This window comes from Corvus hawaiiensis, chromosome 3 (assembly GCF_020740725.1).
Source record: "Corvus hawaiiensis isolate bCorHaw1 chromosome 3, bCorHaw1.pri.cur, whole genome shotgun sequence".
NCBI lineage: Eukaryota > Metazoa > Chordata > Aves > Passeriformes > Corvidae > Corvus > Corvus hawaiiensis.
The window spans coordinates 35,649,398-35,668,998 of record NC_063215.1 but is presented as its reverse complement, the minus strand read 5'-3'; the positions used below and the strand labels follow the sequence as shown (position 1 = coordinate 35,668,998).

The window sequence follows — 19,601 nt, the reverse complement described above, 5'->3', positions numbered from 1 at the left end:
GGAGAAGAGAAGGGGAGTCAACCAAAACTGCAAGATAAGGTTTAATTCAGAAGTATTTTCTGTCCAGTATTTGACTAAAATATCTTTCAAGTGAATGAAGGAAGTTGATATATAAAAGGAAACTTAGGCAGCAAAATGAAGAGCTAATGTGAAATTTGCACTTTGTCTAAACCCCCTAAAAAGAGCAGAGTAGAAAAAGTCCAGTTTGTAGGTTTTACAAAACATTTGAATCATTTGTCTTTAAGGATGCCTTAATTACCAGTCTTTGTTAATTAGCTGGTTCACTTAAAAAATGCATGCAACAGAAATATATGTACAAAGTCACTGAGTCATTGAGGTTGGACATGACCTCTTGATACCATCTAGTGCTAAAGCACAGTCAGCTAGAGCAGGTTACCCCGGAGCATGCCCACTTGGGTTTTAAATACCTCCAAGGATGAAGACTCCACAACCTCCCTGGGCAGCCTGTGCCAGTGTTCTACCATGTTACAGTCAAAAAGTGTTCAGAAGGAATTTAATGCTCTTTAATTTGTGCTTATTGCCTCTTGTCATGTTAGCAGGCACTACTGGGAAGAGTCTGGCTCTGTCAACTTCACTCCCTCCCCTCAGGTATTTTTACACATTGATATGATACTCCTGGACCTTCTCTTGTCAGGCTGAACAGTCTCAGCTCTCAGCCTCTCCTCATATGAAAGACGCCCCTTAGTCATCCTCATGGTCCCTTTTTAGCCTGTTCTTAACCCTTTCCTCACTTCATTAAGTCTATATCTTTCTTGTACTGGGGAGCCCAGACTTGGACCCAGCAGTCCAGATGTGGCCCTACCAGTGCTGATTTGGGGTGAAGGATGACCTCCCTCAACTTGCTAGCAACACTTTTCCTGATGCAGATGTATGTCCACTGTAAGTGTTCTGTTAGCTGGTCCTCCTTTACGAAGGGTAAGTCTTCTTACAGACTTCCCTACTAGTCCTAGGGGCCTGGGATTCCTGCAGGCTGATTATCAGTAAAGACTGAGGCAAAAAGGCCATTGAATACCTCAGCCTTTCAGTGTCTTTTGTCAGCAGGGCCTCAGGCAATGTGCAGGCTAATGCTGTGCTACTCACTGCTTGTGTGTCACTGAGAATCGGGAAACAACTGCCTCCTGGCTGCCTCGGTTCTCACTCTCTGCTGGAGTAGTTTGCTGTTCATGGTGAGCGCTGTTGTTGCAGTCAATTGTTTAATTGGGGTGAGTAGGGACTCAAAGAAGCCATTGCATTTCTGAGATGTAGGGTTGACTGCACCTGTTAGGTGTTGCACTAGATCTCTTCAGTGATGGTTAGGTCAGGAGTGCAAATATTGGTTTGACTGTGTCTCTAGATAATCTCATTATTCCAGCCCACCGAAACAAGCAGTCCCTAACTATCCCATACACGTGTCCAGTTAATGTCTTTGTCTGACACCAGTGTTTTAACATCTGTTTCCTTTTGAAATGAGTCTCATTTCAGCCAGTTATCCAGGGTGCTGTCAAAGCCCATGTGTGAACTGTATTTTGCAGTGATAAGTGAGTACAACTTTTATCATAATCCATTTATTTTTTTGCTTGGATCCCTTTACAGAATGTGATGGGTGGCCTACTTTTGTGGGGATGAAATATTATTTTCCTGTTCTTTTGTGACATAATGGGTCTTGTAAAGAGTTTCATAGTTTTTTGGAGTAGGTGGCATTATTAGGATGGATATTAATTATTTTGGGGATGCTGATACATCACCTCTGCATGATCTGTATTTGTCTCTTGAATGTTCCTCATCTCTTGCTAATTATAGTTGGCCTTGGGGGGATCAGCTTCCTAAGTTAAATAGACCAGTGTAACACACAGTGTTTCTGGAGCGTGTTCAGGTGAGAACTGGTTCATGTCACCAATTCCATGTTCACAACCCCCAGGTTTTTTCACGGTTTTGCGGTGGCCATATGCTAATGCTGCTACCTACACTCCTGTTTGGGAGCAAGCATCCCAAATGCCTTTGCCCTGAAAGCATGTAAGTTCCTTTCTCTTCTGTTTCCAGGCTTGTTGAGTAAACTTGTTCTTTTCTTTCTGCTTTAAGAAATTTGTCTTTTTCCTGCTGATTGATATATTTCCTCTGTTCTACCCATTGCATTTTTTTAAAACCAGATATAAACTCTTCAGCAGATTCTGTGATTACTGTTACATCAGTTATCTGAAACTGAAGAGGGGAAGAGCTTGTGCAGATTTTTTTCTGGTTGTCTGTTTTGCTTACCTAAAAAAGTCTACCTCCATCTTTTTTTCCTTTGTCTTTTCTTCTCCCCACCTGCCGGCTCCTGAAAATTGGAAACATGAGAGGCCTTGTCTGAGCATTGGATTAAGAGCCAGGAAATCCTTACTCTTTCCATGACTCATTGTGTGTGTCCTTGGGCAATCTGTTACTATTACAGATAAAAGCTGTGCATAGCACTTGGCTGAAAAATTAAAAGCATGGTACATGATCCAAGGAAATTATTTCAAATTTAAATCAAAGAATGGCAAAAGTGGACAGAAAAGAGAGGCTGCAGAAAATTAGTATGGGGGGAAAGAATTTGTTTATGAGCTCCATAAAATGGTTGTGAAGGGGGATGGGTATTGCTCACAGTAATTTCTGTCTTTTTGAACCCTTTGGTTCTGTCACAGTGCAAGCATATGCTGTGGTAGTAGATGCACACACACATCCCTCAGTTTCGGAGCTGATATGTTCTTATGAGAAATGAAGTGGGTAAATAAGGGTGATGGAAGAAGAGAGGGTGCTCTGTTCAATAGAGGATGCACCTGCACTCCACTTCATAAATCCAGTTCTCCGAAGGTTTTCTTGGGAGGTTGGCTTGGTGATTGTGTTTACATGTGTGTAAATGCCTGAGGTTTTCTTGCTTGCTTAATGTTTTTTACATTTCACATCTTTAAGGATGTGAACTCTTCCTCACAATTTAGAAGAAATAACAGAGATCTTTGGAGAGAGAAAAGGTCTGGGGCTTCTAGGCAGGGTCACCTGGAGGCCAGAGAAGACAAATGGAATAATTTACCTATATTTTCCATGATAAATCAAACATGAAAATAACTTCCAGAAGTAACAGAATATGATATATGATATGATATGACATGATTGATATGAAAAGCTGCCTTCTGTATTCCTTACGTGACTTCTCCGTATAAAGATGAATATAGTGAAAAGCTGCCTGTAGAACACACTGCTTTCAGAGTGTATTTGCAGGCATTTTAATACCATGTCCATTCAGTGTTCATTCACATGACATTGCCTATAGCTTTATTTGCCTTTTTTAATGATCTGTACATCAGCTCCCATTGCTGTGATATTGAAGGTGGTATTCTTCTATTCAGCAGCAACCTATCTAATAATCGAAGGCAGCCTTTCCATCCCACAGCCTCTTGTTCATGTAACCTTGTCTCTTCCTTCTTCTCCTTTTGTGTTATCCAGTGACTATGCAGCTGTGCCAACACAGTGGGGAGGAAGTTTGCTAGACTATTTGGTTATTGCTTAGCCTTCCACCAAAGAAATACATACTTCTGTGGTGAAGGCTGCTGGGGTCCTTGTATAATCTTTGATACTTCATTTGGTGAGGAAAAACGGCTGTGCTTGGAAAGAGTGTTTGGCTTTAAATTATTAAATGCCTATGTTTGGGTTTTTTTCCTGGTTTTGAATAGTCATGGTTAATTGAGAAGAAAGATATCAGGGTTCTGAGATTCAGAATCTTCTGGTGATGCTACAGTATGCAAAAGGTCATTATTTCAAAAGGTCAGTCCTGCTTCTGCAGTGGAAGTTGCTGTCCTGATGCCAGTAAGTGGGGTCAATCTGACCTCTGCTTGAGAGTGTTAACTTGCATTTTCCATTGTTGCTGCTCTTTTGACATGCTGGGATAGCAATCTGATGAAGAAACTGATTGAGAAAGGGTTTAGCTCTGGATTCTGTGCTATCAGATGTTTATCCTAGCTTTTGTGATCAGTTTCTATCTCACAGACTTGCCATAGCAAGTCTGGTTTGTAGCTGGGGCCACATAGAATTCTTGTGTTTCATTAAATTTAGTCCTGTCACTGCAGATAACATCATGTATCATCAACTAATCAAGCTTTGTCTTAAGATCCCTCTGGTTCCTTGTACAACCCTTCCTTTTGGAAGACCAGTTCACTTTCAATTCACCATTAATGGATGCATTCATCAAAATTTTCCAAATCTGTCCTGACAGAGAGTAACTATTTAAAATTGTCTGATGCCTGTCAGGGGCAGGAATCCATAAGCTATTTATGAATCTAGATTTGACTCCCATAAGCACTTTATTACATGAATGATTGCTTCCCTTGGACAATAGATGTTCCAATGTGTGTATAGGATCAAAGATCCAGGGCAAAGTTCATCTTCCGAATAACCATGTTGTTGTTGAGGAAATCTTTAGAATCAAAAGGACGAGGGAATTTGTCTCAGGTCAAAACTGTTTTCTTCAGTATTGTTTTCAAAGAGAATGTCATTGGTTGTTTTTAAGTCTTTCTTACTCTCTTGCTAATTTAATAGACTTTTCTCTCATGGGTGACTACTGACAAGAAATACTTAGAAAGGATGCAATTTAAATGTACTGAAGTCAAAGTTAATTGTATTAAACCTTCTTAAAATGCAAGAATCATATAATACCAGGAAAATAAACATCTAGCATGCAGAAATTACATTACTACATTCCTTCTCTCAGTTGTTCTACAAGCAAGCTTTTTCATAATGAAAGACATAAGGGACTTCAATATAGTCTAGACAACCATTTTAATTTCTTGTGATATTCTCAGTCAACTTTTTGACTTTCGAGAGTTCCCAGAGCTGAGGACTCATGCTGCCCATGGAGAGTCTTCCCGGTATCTCCATAGTTAAATTTTATTTATTTTGTACCTCATGCTCTACTCTTAAAGAAATGTGTCAATAAACAAAGTAATAATAAATCTCACACATCTTGCAACACCTACTACCCCATAGATCTTTGCTTTTAAAAATCTTCACTTTATTTACTGTTACTACTGTATAAAATTAATAGTATATCTTGATGAAAAGAGGTTTAACTTGGAGGATTGATGTTTGAGTCTGCTTTCAAAAAAAACCCCACTTGAAAGCTTTTATCTTCAACTACCGTAGTGCTGAAGGAAAAATATTCTAAAAATTGTAAATACTGTATTTTCTTATGAAGTTTCAAGGTCAGTAACTGTTCTTTTTACCAAGAAAAAATCTGTTTTCATGAGTTTGAGCCTTAAAATGGATGGTTTCAGCTTTTGTTCTGATTGCAGCTGGCAAAAGAATATGCTCAATCCCTAGAAATAAAAATCAGTTTTACCTAGTAATGGCTATAGGGATCTTAGAGGCCAGAAATCCACACTATAAAAGTACCTAATATAATTTAGGAGCTCAAATCTCACTGAGAGTGGCCTTAAAGTCCTACATCCTTTAGAAGCTTTGAAAATGTTTTATTACCCAACCAGTGTTAAGCAGTGTTTACTGAATGCTTGGCCATTTAATAGGCATCAGGAGACTGTACAGGAACAGGATGACCTGGGACCAAAGGACAGCCCTGCTCAGATTCCGTCCCCCTGGGAATGAATCATAGTAGGAAAAGACATTTTCCTGAATACCCCTTAGTTACTGTGGTTTTATATTTTCTTCTGTGTGTCTCTCTATTTCACAGGATACAAATGAATGCCTTATACAATTTTTTTTTCCTTCATCTTCTTGGTTTGTGCTTTTATTGCAGCCATATAATCTTCTAAACACCTGTTCCTGTTTTAACTCAATCTTAATCTCTTGCCAAAAACTGAACTGTGGTAAGAATGCAGTAGTCCCAATAAGGTGTTAAAAATAAAATAGTGGTTGATACTTAAATACCCATTTATATACACAAACAAATTAATCCTCATACCTCATGCAGGGAGGTATTTATTCTCATTCCAGTTTTAACTGCCAGGAAGCAAAGAGAGAATTTAAGCAGCTAATTTTTCAAAGTTGCTTTTTTTCCAAAAAGTTTTCAAAAGATAATCTAATGAAGACATCTGTTCAACCTATCTAGTTTCAAAGTGTTATATAACAGTGCTACATTCTCCTTTAATCTCCTCTACTGTTTTCTTTAGAGTTGTGGTAGAGTTGACTGTTCGGATTACATGTAAAAATAAAGATTGTGTGTAAATGTGAGCATATAACCAAATACCTCTCAATAAAAGATATCAGTTATTTCTGTTTTCTAATGCATCCATTCTATGTCATGCTCCCTCTGCCCCCTCCTCACATCTTACTGGTATTTCAAATCATAGTCAGGTAGCATTTGGGTTTAGTATGTTGAGAAATGGGTGTGCACACAGGCGATGGCCACTTCTGACACTGTGGCAACATTGTGTATGTGACAAGATATCCTAGAAGTTTCAACATTACATCAGTGTGCTCTGCTCCTATAGCACTTGCTAAGGAAGACTCTAAGAAACCCAGTTTACATCTGTGTACTGGTTTCTGTGACATAACTAACTATAAATATTGCAGGAAATGAAGAGGGTAGACCATTTCCTGGCTTTCAGGGTTTGGTAGATTTTCTTTTTAGATAAAAATGTAGCAGTTTAGAGACAAAAGCAAAATTAAACTGCAATTATACCCTCTGGGCCATCAGCAAGTATTAACCAAAGTAGTATTATCAAGAGTATTAACCAAAGTGATTGGCTTGTTTCCTTGTGGTTTCTCTATTTGTAAAGCACCTTACCACAGCAGTTTTTAGTAAATCTCTTCTGACAATCCATTCGAAGGCAGAGCAGGTGACCTCTGGTGCTGCTCTATAATTTCTCATGCCAGTTTTACCTGTCCATTGGGTTTTCTAAGGCATTTCAGTGTAAGAGATGAGAAGGTTGTCTTATGACTGGCCTCAAACAGACTCTGAACAGGTGCCTCAATTTGGACAAAGAGAGACTGATTTTCATTAAATTAAAATTCAAAGATGCATTGACCTACAACATGAATATCTAATGTCTCTGGTGTCTTGCCAGTGCTGAATCCTGGAGATAACTGTATTGCTATTACACTCAGAGTTACGGAGAGCGTGAGGGAAACCCAAATAATTTCTTTGGTTGCTGCCTGTGTGATAGCCTTGTTAATGCACCCCAATTACATCTCTAGTTTAGTGCAAATGCTTGCCCACACTTCAGTTTTTAGCAAGATATGCTGCTTTCTTCTCAGGTTTCCAGTTCAGTTCCTTGTTTTCTTTAGTTTTCCACCATGCTTCTTCAAAACGTGAAATAATCTTAGCCTGCTGTTTTACTTCAATAAAGGGCAAGGGAGTTGAGGGGAAAAAAAAGACAAGAAACACAAGCAAGGAAAGGCATCTCCAGCCATGCCCTGAAGGGGATTCTGGCTTCTAGATTTTACCTGCTGCTGCAGCTGGGAAACAAATGACTATTTTTGTAGTAATCTTGCTTTTCCTGGAGAAACTGTGAGCATGACTTTATCTCCTACTGCAGTATATCTGACATAGTACAGGCTGGAGGTAAATCCTGTTGAAAAATGTATTGTGTGGGTTTAAGGGAGAAGGATTGATTAGAATCATAAAAACATTTTTAGGGGTAGTGATTAAAAATAGGAGCAAGACAATTTGAGTTACTTTGGTAAATGATTCTGTAATAGGGAATAAGAGAGAAAATGTTAGTTTTTGGTGAAGGGATCATTTGAGCTGGAAAACTAAGCTGGTAATAGAAGACTGTATTGTTCATTTTTCTGGTTTGAATGATGCAGCACTTGAAAGTCCCCTTTCTGTTTTAGATTGTGCTACAGTACTTCATAGCTAGAAGGAGAGGAAAAGGAGAGGAAAGGAGACATATGCCAGCTCAGAATCCAGCTGTGTTACTGTGTAGTAAAGACCTAAAAGCAGTTCTTCTCTTTCACATATGTTAGCACTTCCCTCTCTTTCAGACATAATAGGATTGAAATAGAGTAAGAAGGTATTTTGGTGAGATAGGATGCTTCATAAACTTTGTTGCAAAGAATACCACCTAAGAGCATCTAATTGAGAGCAACGGCCATGCAAATGACCATAACATCACACATATGGGTAAGGCAGCATCTAATCAAAGACATAAGTGCATAGTGTGCTGTGGAACACACCTGACATTCACCATACTTTATCAGCTTAATTTTGAGAGAGGAAATTCACTGTTAAAGGGAGATTATGTGGCCACTTTGTTGACCCTATTTATTCTCTCTGGAATTAGGTACATCTCACTTGCTTCATGGTCAACAAAATAAATCTATATATTTCTCTATTTAGACCTTTCTTTTATAAGACAGCAGGCTATTCATTGCACCTTGTTCAGGGCTTTTTTCATCCTCTTCTTCAATGCTGAAATACTATAAGAGGTGCAGTTGCTGAATGCCACAGCAGCACCATTGTGTCAGTTCTTTTCCTTTCTGGGGGAGATACAGCAGTATATTATTGATTCTGAGCAGTTGAAACAGATTCCCAAGAGGCCAAAGAAACTTAGTGGCATAAGAACTGCAAAAACAGAGCAAAGGCTTTTGAGTGACGTGGTGTGCTAGTTTGAAACCAAACCAGTGGAAGATTGCAAGTCAGAATTATAATTTAATAGGAAAATTAAAATAAATGCAGTAACTACAATAGTACACTGACAGAGTCAGGATACAACCTGATACCCTGTTAGTCAGGGTGGTGGTGGCAGTCCAGATGAAGTGGTCCTGTTGAAGCAGTGGTCCTGTAGAAAAGGGTCTGATCTTCACCTGACAGTCCAGTGGTGTAGTTCTTGTCCTCTAGGAGTCCTGCAGGTAAGAGCTGTTCATGCTGTTCTAAACCCCAGATTATAGCCAGGTGGGAATGCTTGGCTCCTCCCCCTGGGTGGAGCATCTCACAATGGGTTGATGTAATTCTGTGAGTCATGCTGTGGGTCCTTGATTGCCCATTAAACAGAGATAGCTCCCGGAGGGAGTTATCAAGGATGAGTCATGGTAGGAGATAAGGAACACTGCCCCACCTGCTTTAACAGTTTGTGAAGATGATAATAGAATACATACTTTTGGTTACATCTTACATTGTAACCTAGGGCACATGGCTTTGAGGTAATCATGTGGGAACAAGTCCTGGCGTGACAGCAGATGCTGTGGGCAAGTGTGGAATCGTCTGCTGCAGCGCAGGGCTTGGAAAGGGTGGCAGACTCACCTTCCTCCAATCCAGCCTCGTGACACACCTTTTGGCAAGGCTAAGAAGTTTTTAGAAGCTGCATCATATGTTTCAGTTAGGGCTGCCAAGCATTAATTTCTTCATGTCTCTAGCTTTAGGATACAGCTAGCATACAGTAAATTGACACAGCAGCTTGCAGTGCCTCGTTTGTTTTAGGTTAACTTGTGTTTTACAACTGCCCATGCATATATATGCCTAAACAAATGTTTTTCTATGGCAGTTTAAAACTACATGATGCAGAAATATGTGTGCTGCTCTGGCTGCATGATTAGTTTGAAGTTTGGTGTGGTGATTACTACAGTAAAAAACAAACTTCATCTGGTTTTGACTAGAAAAATCCTAAATTCCATGATGTTTTTAGCTCAGTTTGCTTTGTATCTGTAATTGCAATGCAACATTAGTACCCAGTTACATCCCCCGTTATGATTTACATTCAAGAAAGTGTATGTAAGACTAGCAAAGGTCAATAATACTATTTCTGTGCCTTAGTGATGGGTACCACAAGAAGTAATATCTGCAGTAGAAATAAAAATAGTATAGGCTAATGAGGAAGGCTTGGCAGAAAACAGAATAAAGCCGTGAAGTTTTGGGGCTTCTAGATATAAAGAAACAAAAATTAATAGCCATCTCATCCTGAAAGAAAACAAACCCAAAAAACCTTTTCCTTTTTTTCACACAAAGAACTACTTGATCTAAAATTTTAAAGAATTGCTTGTCTTCATATCAAATAAAAACATGCAGAGATTTATTTTCTACTGGTTTTGCAACTGCCAATGGTTTTTTCTCTAGAGCTTTGGCAAGTTTCAGCATGCAACTGTTAACAATAGCAAAGTGATAGCTTGCAGTACACATGCACAGCCTGGTACTTTCAAGGAATCTCTTGCTTGTTCTCATTTACCTCTGTCACATTTCAAATCTAGCTTCATTATTATAAGAAATTAATACTTTAGGAAGGATTATATTGAAAGAATGCATGCTGACTTATAGATGGGTTTATTTCTTAAACCCTGGAGGTACATTACCAGATTGAGAAAGCATATTTAAAGAAGGAAACCCATGCTTTAGTTGAAATTAATTCCACTAGAAATTGAATGAAAGGAATCTAATTCTCTTTCTGCTTGGTTGTTTTGGTTATATTTCACATTTTCTCCTTGGACAGAAGAAGAAGTGATTTAACAGAGTGGTGTTCTAATCAGTTTCCTCCTGCATTGAAGGCTGGAAAGCTCACAGATGTACAGTGCCTTTCATACGGTACAGCAGAGGACATACCTTTCCCCAGCCTTCTCCTAGGAGTTCTGGGGAATTTGACTCTTCAGATGACAGGTCTGCTGAAGCCAAGTTCTTTCCAGCTTTTGTTGCCAACTCCGTTCCTCTGCTTCTGTGGTAGCATAGCACTGACCAAAATTATGTTTTCTCTAAGACCTTAAAGCTGTTTGAAGCACATACTCATTGAGATGTGAAATTCCCTGCAGATATATCTGCTAAAGAATGACCTTGACCTCCTGCAGAGTGAGTGAGGTAAGAGTCCTTCACAGAATGTCCCCTCCTCCATACCCAAATCTGAGCCCTGTAGGGGTTAGTGGGTCAGACTGCAAAGCTGCTGTTCCACATACCTTTATTCTTTAACCCAATTTGCAGGCTTTTAGTTTGTCGGGATAGCATGGTTCCACAATCTGTGCTTCTGTTGGCTTCATTATTGCCTTCATGACATAGTCCTGTGCAGCACAGTGCTGCTGTGTTTGCCTGAGAGAGTATTCTGGACGTATTTTAGTTTCTGTCTCCTTTAGAACTCGAGCATGGTAGTGCTAGTCATGAACGCTTTTAGATTGACCCTATACATTAGTTTTGTTATTTCATTAAATATTTGAAACTTGGCTTGCACAACTGTATCTGTTCTGTCAATCTGTAGTATCGCAGTATTGACCTTTTCATGGGACTCATATTCCTCTAGAGACATTTTGGTTTGAAAATTTTTGTTTCTATAGTAAAATATTTAAGGCTTACCAAGCTAGTGGTATGAAGTTATGGTGCTATGAGCACAGGCTGATGTTTCCTTGGTTTTCTTCAACCAAAAATGCAAAGGAAGGGTAGTTAGATAAAACACCTTTTCATGTTCTGGTGCATACTCAAAACCAGACTTCTCACTGCATGTCCTTTAAAGTATGTTGGGAAACTTTCCCTATGTGAGAGAATCTGCAGCTACTATTGTTGACATGCTGTGTTAAGTGGCTGCCTTTGATGAGCTGTGGAGGGGATATTAGAGCAGCCAAGTCTACTTACATGGCCTCCGTGCCGTAGGAGAGATGGGCACCTAGTGACCTAAGGTTCAACTACTATCACAAGAGCCTGGAGTACAGAAGAAAAAGAACTAAACATCAGTGTAACAGAGGACAGCTTGGCTGCTGGAGTGTAGCTGGTGAGTTTGCAGGCTACCAGGAGGCCCTCTTGGGGCACGTAAATACTATACTGTCAAGGTAAGGTCATCTCAGTGATTGATGGGTTTGATCATCCTGGAGGTCTTTTCCAACTGTAGTGATTCTGTCTCTGGCTCCTCTCATTCTTCCAGTAGTGAACATGCTGCTTTCCTCTCCAATTTCCTCTAAAAATACCTTTGCTCTCCCCAAAAGCCACCCCAGAGATCTGAGGATGATATGCACCAGCTTGGTAACATTCAAGTCTGGAAAAGACAGCTGCTTTTTTATGGGTCTCTGGATTCAGTGGGAGCAAGTGTAAATATAGCAGTTAATGTTCTTTCACGTCTCTGCTCATCTAATGCCATCTGCTTTGTGTCCATTCATTCAAACTGGTGCCAAAATGTATTTCTGGAACAGGTTATTTGTGCATCAGCAGACTTGATCCCAGATTGTTAGGCGAGAACAAATATATAAACTGTATGGTGTGGGTAGGCAGGTGAACTCTTAAGATTTAATGTGGCTATTTATAATCAGAAATTGCCAATAGTTGCTAATCCACAGGGTAATGGTAACAGTTATAACTTGTCACTGTTTCTGGTGGTGGTGAAGGAATGGAAGGAGCAGTTTCCCCTCTGGGAAAGGTCTTATTCCTTTGAGTGCTCTGTCCGTTTTCATCACCTATGGCAACACCAAACTTCTTGCAGAGTTTATCAGAAATCAAATATTTATAGAGCTGGGGCCTAGACATGGTGCAGATGCTTTAATCCTCCCACTTGTTGATCTGTCTTTATTTTAAAGGAGTGAGAAATGTGTCAGGCAGGGTTATGGCCTTCTCTGTCTGTTTATGCACATTGTCCCTGTAGTGGTATTAGTGCGTTATTAAATATGGGGATAAGGGATATGTAGGTTCATTTATATTCACATAAACATGTTTCTATCACTTTGTCTTGATTCTTTTTTCAAGGTAGAAGTGTATTCTATGTACAGGGCATCTTGACTGCAACATAATTGCAACTACCCAAGCGTTTGTACTATCTGTAGTTATTAAGGCTTAAGCCATAACACTTAGCACTAGCTGTAACATTTGTGAAAATACAAATCTGGATGTGAATTAGACTGGTCTGAGGCTTTGAGTATATGTTATCTTTCAAATCCAGCTGTACATGTGAACAAAAACACTATTCTCAGCTTTTCACTCTCATTTCCACCAGAGATTAGTCTCTCCCCTGTGATCTGCCAGCAGAATTGTTTGTGCAAGCCCTCCCTTTCCTGTTTCTAGGATAAATCCATCCATTTAGTGCAGACCAGAGGCCTGAGTTTGGTGTATCAGTCTGATTTCACCAGACACTAGGTAGAAACTTTGAAGTGGTCTTTTGTGGGGAGAGAGGAATGGTAACTTGCAGCAGAGGATCACCATGTGCCTGTGAGATTAATGTCATCCAGCACAGCTGGATCTAGTAGCAGAGGTCTGCCCACCACTGTCCTTGTCTTTTTGGGAAGGTTATTCTCTTCCTGTGCACATGGGTGGCATGGCATTGCTTGATTACCTGTCAGCCTTGAGTGGAAATAAATACAGCATTTGATGTTGATTGTAGGCTGTAGCCTTGCTGGTGTGTAATCATCGTTTCCTCTGCAGTCATTTCATCTCACCTGATTTCACACTAGCACATGTGCAGGATTTAAGCGTAGGTATCTGTCTATGTACAGACTGTCTGTTGCAGTAGATATGATTTAAGATAGCCACGTAAGTTGTGTTCTTCTAAAACACAATGTAGTATTATGAACTGTGCGTGGTAGTGTTTAAAAATTGGTCTGATGTTCAAAGAAAATAACAATAAAATGCCTTTTATACGTTTAAGCTTCAGGTTTGAGCCTGGTGGTGTTTTATTCTTTGTGGTGCAGTGAAAAAAACTACAGCAGTCATATTTCAGGAAGCATTCAAAGATTTAATAGGTTCATTTTCTTCTGTTGAAACTGAAGCATACATAACTACTTTCAACCCTCTTTTTTCCTTTATAATTATGCAGGAGTAAACAGAAGTACAATTCCCTCTCTAAAACTAAAGAGAAATTCTGTATCTTCTACGTACTTTTGTTTAGCTCTTAGGAGAAACGTAGGTATTAAAAATCCTTCATTGTCATATTTGAGAGACATACATAGGGATTTTTATGCACCATTCACTTGGACTCCTTTAAAGAGAAAAGCATAAGGAGAGTTTCAAAGCTTGTGTTCCAGCATGGCAATGCAACTTTTGACATATTATTTCCTGTTTTGTGGAAGTAAGGATCTTGCTCCTGTTCTGGTTCTTGCAGCTGATTCAAAGATTGAACTTTTTCCTTGCTGAGCTGATTTGTAGATTGCATTTCTTTAAAATATGTTGTTTAGCTGCCTCTATCATGGTCCCGCTTCTCTTACAGCAGTCATCTGCTCTGCCTGCTCACCTAGTGTTAGCACTTGGTAGAAGGGATTTCTTTTCACCAGCTTCAGCCATCTGGAAGCACCTTCTTTTATCTCCTAAATTTGTTAGGTTTCCATAGTTTTAAAAAATACTTTCTGAAGTTACAACTGTTTTCTTTCCCCTTTTATTCCTTGGTGTTTGGACATATTTCACCAGACCAGATTGCTCATAGCAAGTAGGATTTGAACTAGATAATCTCTATGGTCTCTTCCACCCCAAACCATTCTGTGCTTTTCCTGAGAAAGCCAAGAGAGCACATCCTCTAAAACTGAACATCACTACCTGGATTTCTTAACTTGTCCTGACTCCAAGAGATTTTAACAAAGTTGCTGCTGCTTTATTGTTTACTGAAAGAGTGATTTTGTAAGATATATCTATTGTTCATATATCTATGGTGCTCTGGTGCTCCCTCTGTATTGATATCTCTTAAAATGCTTGAAAATCTGTGGTTTATGTTTGTTCATTATCCAGAGGTCTTAGCAGCTTCTGGCTCTGTGGAGACTAATGGAATAGAGGGCTGAGATGTACTTGATACTCTGTGACAGAGTAAGATTAAAATCTTGAGAGGAAAGGAAAAACTGAGAGGAAAAGAAAAAAAAAGTCTCCTGTCATAGAAGTATGGATGGTAGAGTACATAAATTTTTCTTAAGGGTGGATTAATACTGGCTGAGTGCTTTAAGAAGGGGACAATATGCTGAGATAAGGTCAATAAAAAAACTGATTAGAGAACTGACTTTTATTCTGAATTTAGTAATAAACCTGTGTAGATGAGATAACTGTTTGGCAAATTATTTTCCTTTCAAAATGCATTCATAGCAATGAAATATTGGATGTGCAGACTTTGCTGAAAGCATTGCTACTAAAGCTGGAAGAAGCTAGTAGTTAGTTGTCTGTCTTGTAGAGAAAGTATCCTAGTAGATGGAAAACTGGGGGAGAACCACTTAGTCACATTTTTCCAACTTAGAGTAATTCATTTATTATGTAGAACATACAGTTTACTGCTGTTTAGAGATCCAACTGCATCTACAGTAACAGTATAATAAAGGAATATTTTATATGCTTCATGTTGAACTTTGGATGGATAAGGTGAAACTTCATAAGTGGTTTAGTTTCAGTTGATTTTGTTCTCAAGTATTTTCATGGGTTGCAGGTGTTTTTTTAAACAGCTTATGATTTCCATTTTTTTGCTGGCTATGTCGGCTGTAGGGATGATCTAATGTGCTCTTTTCATTCACATTGGTAGTAAATATAAACACAGACAGTGATAAATTATTCCTCTTGTTGCTTTTCAGTTTATTGGGCAGTAGGAGAGCCTAGCAGTCTAGGGAAACATTATGTTGCAAATAACTCTCTCAGAGGAGAGGAAAAGTGTATTTCATACATTATAAAATATAGCAAGCAGTCAAATTAAGCAAATATATCCACTCTAATGGCACTTCAAAACTGTGTAGCAAAGGAGTCTGCAATCACAGGTAAAAAAATCTGCTTAAAATTTTGAGTCTTGTGTATTGAGATGGTTATTGCTTTTCTCGATTTTTCTATTTTTTCCTTGCCATGCAAGGACAAATCTCCCACATTGTTAAGGTCAATGTGAGTTTTGTCTTTGATTTGACTGGTGCCAGTGTTTCATCCCTAGCCTGTATAAGTTATGACTTTTCCACAGAGGTAAGATTTTATATTTTTTAATAATTATGTATCTGTCTCTATTCATCTGAGCAACTAAATCATGAGAAAGGTGACAAGCATATTGATTTTGCTATCATATTTTGTCTTTGAGAGTGGTAATCTTTGGCATAGTGGATACATTTCCCAACATGATGAGTAGTCTCTGGCTTTTACAACACCCCTTGGTTGAGCTGACAGAAATGATTTTGATGTAGCAGCTTACTGCTGGAAAATGCTGATGGAGCTGAATGAAAACACTCTGTGGGAATGTGTCAGTGTGATGAGATTTTCATGAGAAAGCAGACCAGTTTCCACCCTGGACAGCGAGTGGTTTGCTGGCAAGGTTTGCCTATAGACATTTCTGAAAATGTATGTTCTTTAAATCATAGAATCATAGAATGGTTTGGGTTGGAAGGGACCTTAGAGATCATCTCGTTCCAACCCCCCACCACAGGCAGGGACACCTCCCACTAGACCAGGTTGCTAATTTAAGTTTCTCCATTAGTATCCTGCAGATCCTGAAGAAGGCTAAATAAAGTCAAAACCATACAGGAGAAACTGCTGCATGCATGTGACCAAGAACAAATGAGTTTGGGACAGCAGAAATCCTATAGGTCTCTTGTATTTGATAGATCACCTTCCCTTTAAATAGCTGTTAGACGGTTCACTTAGTGCAGTAAAGAGAACAGGTACATCATTTGCCATCTTCTGATCATATACAAATATTTGTCTTCTCCCCTCAGGTAGGATTTTGGTTCCTGGTTATTTCAAAATGTAAGGTATTTTTCTGTATGACTTCGGACTTTTCATTGTGACTTTGGAATCAGGATTTGACTTACAGTGGACAGCACTGTTCAACAGACTAATATTCAGACAAAACAGGGAATGTATCAAAGATTTAATCTAAGCTAGTTTAAAAATACTACCAAATAGCCTTTTAAGTTAGAAGAGATAAACATTGTGCTTTGTTATCCTGGAGGAAAAAAGAGTTTTAATTCTGCAACGTGCAGTGCTTGAGCAAAAAGAGAAAGTTTGGGAATTTTTAGATGTTAAGTAGAGAAGAGGTGGGAAAGTAACACTGCTTTCAAATATAGCCTCTGTTTTCTCATTGCATTAATGTGTTATTAAGTAAAAAGATTATTATAATACATAATTTCTGTTGATACAAAGAAACATTTTTGTTTTGCCTGCAATGTTGAAACTAATTACAGTATTGTTTTTGCTTCCTTTTATAGGTTGCCTTTTTGAAGATGTGAACAAAGATACCTGTGTTGAAAACTATTGTTAGATTTATTTTCAGCAGAAATGTGTACAGATAACTTCTAATGGTGTGACTTCTAGAAAAAAATCCACTGGCAATACAAAAGAAAATGGAGTGTGGTGGGGTGGGTGGGTGTATTCTTCATACCTGACTGTGTTTCAAAACCAAAGACAGAGTTGATTTTTGTATCCAGTGCATTCTTAGATGTCATTCTAAGAGTGACTTACCTGTCACTCTTCTGACATCCAGCTGGGATGACTATTATGATGTCTTCATTGCCAAAAGGAAATCCCCTGTTTATCTTGTACTACCTTTATCAGTGTTTGATAGCAATGTATATATCCTTAGGAAAGTTCACAACTGGTAGCAAATATTTTAAAATGTCATGGATACTAATGTGAGTTCTTTACCTTCTTTGTTCTGTTGAAGTTAGAGGTCCAACTTTAAAACATAAAATCTGTTTTTTGTAAAACTTACATTTTTATCATGTATATTGTTTCTGCATTAAGGTTTACCTCTCCACTTGAGAGTGAAGGAAGACAGTTTCTGCATTCCTACACCATATATAGATTTTTTTAAAAATTGATAATATTTTAGAAAACCAAGGTTTTATAGTTATTTGGAATAATTATTATTTCAAGGAAAGTTAACATGCCCTTTACTCATTAAATGATCCTAACGTGGGAAGTGATCCTACGAAGTGTTGGACACCTGGGTTTTAAACATCCAAAGACAAGTAGCTGAGGCCTCACAGTCCCCAGTCTGGATATAATTTTTCTGTTATTATTTTAGTTTTCGGTATTGAAGGAAGAACAAAATTGTTCTGACTTCTGTATTCAGGGACTAAATTATCTAGCTCCAAGATATTTTATTTATGCACCAATGTTGAGTCATTTTATGAATAAAATATTTTTTCTAAATTAGTTTACCATTTGTTCTGCCTAATTTCTGTGACAGTTTCAGCTTCCCAGAGTATGACTGAGCAATTTGCAGAGGGAAATCATTCATATGACACCAAAATATTCCAGCTTTAAGATCTTTTTCAGCCTCTTTAAATGACCCCTGTTATTGGTTTGCATGTATGGAGCAATCTTAAGTCAGAGAATTTTTATGCTGCTGAGGTTCAGTCTCTGTTGTGTCCTGCCTCTTTAGATACTGTGGCCATAAAGAGTTAATCTGCCTCTGGTAACATACATGGATCCAGAAAGATGAGTGCAGACCTTTCATTGGGAGTATTCTGGGGGAAAAAAAGCCCTTTTAGAGATGAAATACAAATCAACCCAACCCAGTCTGGTCTATTTCTCACCTATAGGAGTTAATGGCTCCCATCATGCTGCTACATGTGCTGCAGCAGGCTCAGGAAGCAAATACTGAGAGAGTGCATTGTAAAAGAGAGAGCAGAGTGTACTCTTAAAACATTAAATTTCTTGTCAGCTTGTTCTCTGCCTAGGTGTGCTTTAAGCTTTTCCTGGTTCTGTTTTACCCTGTGCATTAGTGGGCTGGATCTGCCTGGGGTGGAGTTAATATTCTTCATAGCAGCCTCTATGGTGCTGTGGTTTGTGGCTCCAACGGTGGCTCCAACATCAATATTTTGACTATAGCTGAATGTTCTCTTATTTTCCACTCCTCACCACTTTCCCCAGTAAACAGGGGCAAGAAGTTAGCAGGGGGGACACAGCAGGGACAGCTGATCTGAGTTGGCCAAGGGGATATGCTGTACCGTACAGCATCAAGCAGAGCAGTGAAAGTGGTGGTAGAGGAAGAAAGGGGGAGAGGGATGTCTTCCAAGTTTATGGTTGCTCAGAGAATACCTGAGCACTGGTCTGCTTGAGGGAGGTGATGAGTTACTGCCTTTGAATCACTTGGTTCCATTTTTGTTTGATTGTTCTTTTGTTTTTCCTCTTCGTTTATGTCTTGGTTTGAAAGGCAGGTGTCTGCCAAGGAAGACAGGAGTTTCCCTTGAAATGAAAAAAAAAATGCAACCCCCTTCCCTCTGAATTATTATAATTTTGAAATTAAGGGGCTTTCAGGCAAAGACATGAAGACTAGGAATAACAGTTCTTTACTATTATATATCTATATGTGTGTAACCAGTCAAACAAAGAGCAATAACCATGGCAGTAACAGCAAACAATCACAAACCCAGTGCCAGCCTTCTCGGCTGTCGGGCCCTTTCCCCTCGGGTGCAGTTCCGCTCGCAGCCGGCAGGGGCGCTGGCGGCTCCCGGTGAGCAGGGCAGGTGCGATGGTTCCCCCGCGGCTGCAGGGGGCGCTCCGGAGCGAGCTCGGGGAGCGCGCGGCACCGGTGCCCTGGGATCCCGGGAAGGGATGGAACAAAGGCTTCACAAACCGCTGGGCAGCTGATCCCGGTGTCCGGCCGGACCCTCGGGAACAGCAGGCTGGAACGGCAGGCTGGAACGGCAGGGACAAGCACAAATCCCGGGTGGCAGACGAGACGTATCGAACTCCAGAGCTGCAGCGGGAACTCCCGGAGGTCTCGGCAGGCAGGGCGTGCGGGGCTACGATATAGTGAAGGCTCAAAGCAGCGACAGGGGCAGGGCAGCCGCAGCCTGGC

At 39.5% G+C, this 19,601-nt stretch overlaps 1 protein-coding gene across 3 annotated transcripts in view; it reads left to right on the top strand.

Annotated features, from left to right (window-relative positions):
• Positions 1–19,601, top strand: part of UBE3D (ubiquitin protein ligase E3D) — a 99,384-nt gene that overhangs the window by 62,416 nt on the left and 17,367 nt on the right. Inside the window, exon 10 of one of the 3 annotated variants that reach the window (XM_048297674.1) lies at positions 17,002–17,955. The exons of the other annotated variants lie outside the window; for them this stretch is intronic. Coding sequence (XP_048153631.1) covers positions 17,002–17,022 — 21 coding nt within the window. The 3' untranslated portion in view covers positions 17,023–17,955. Of the gene's footprint in view, positions 1–17,001; positions 17,956–19,601 lie in introns of those variants that run through there. 3 annotated transcript variants of the gene reach the window in all.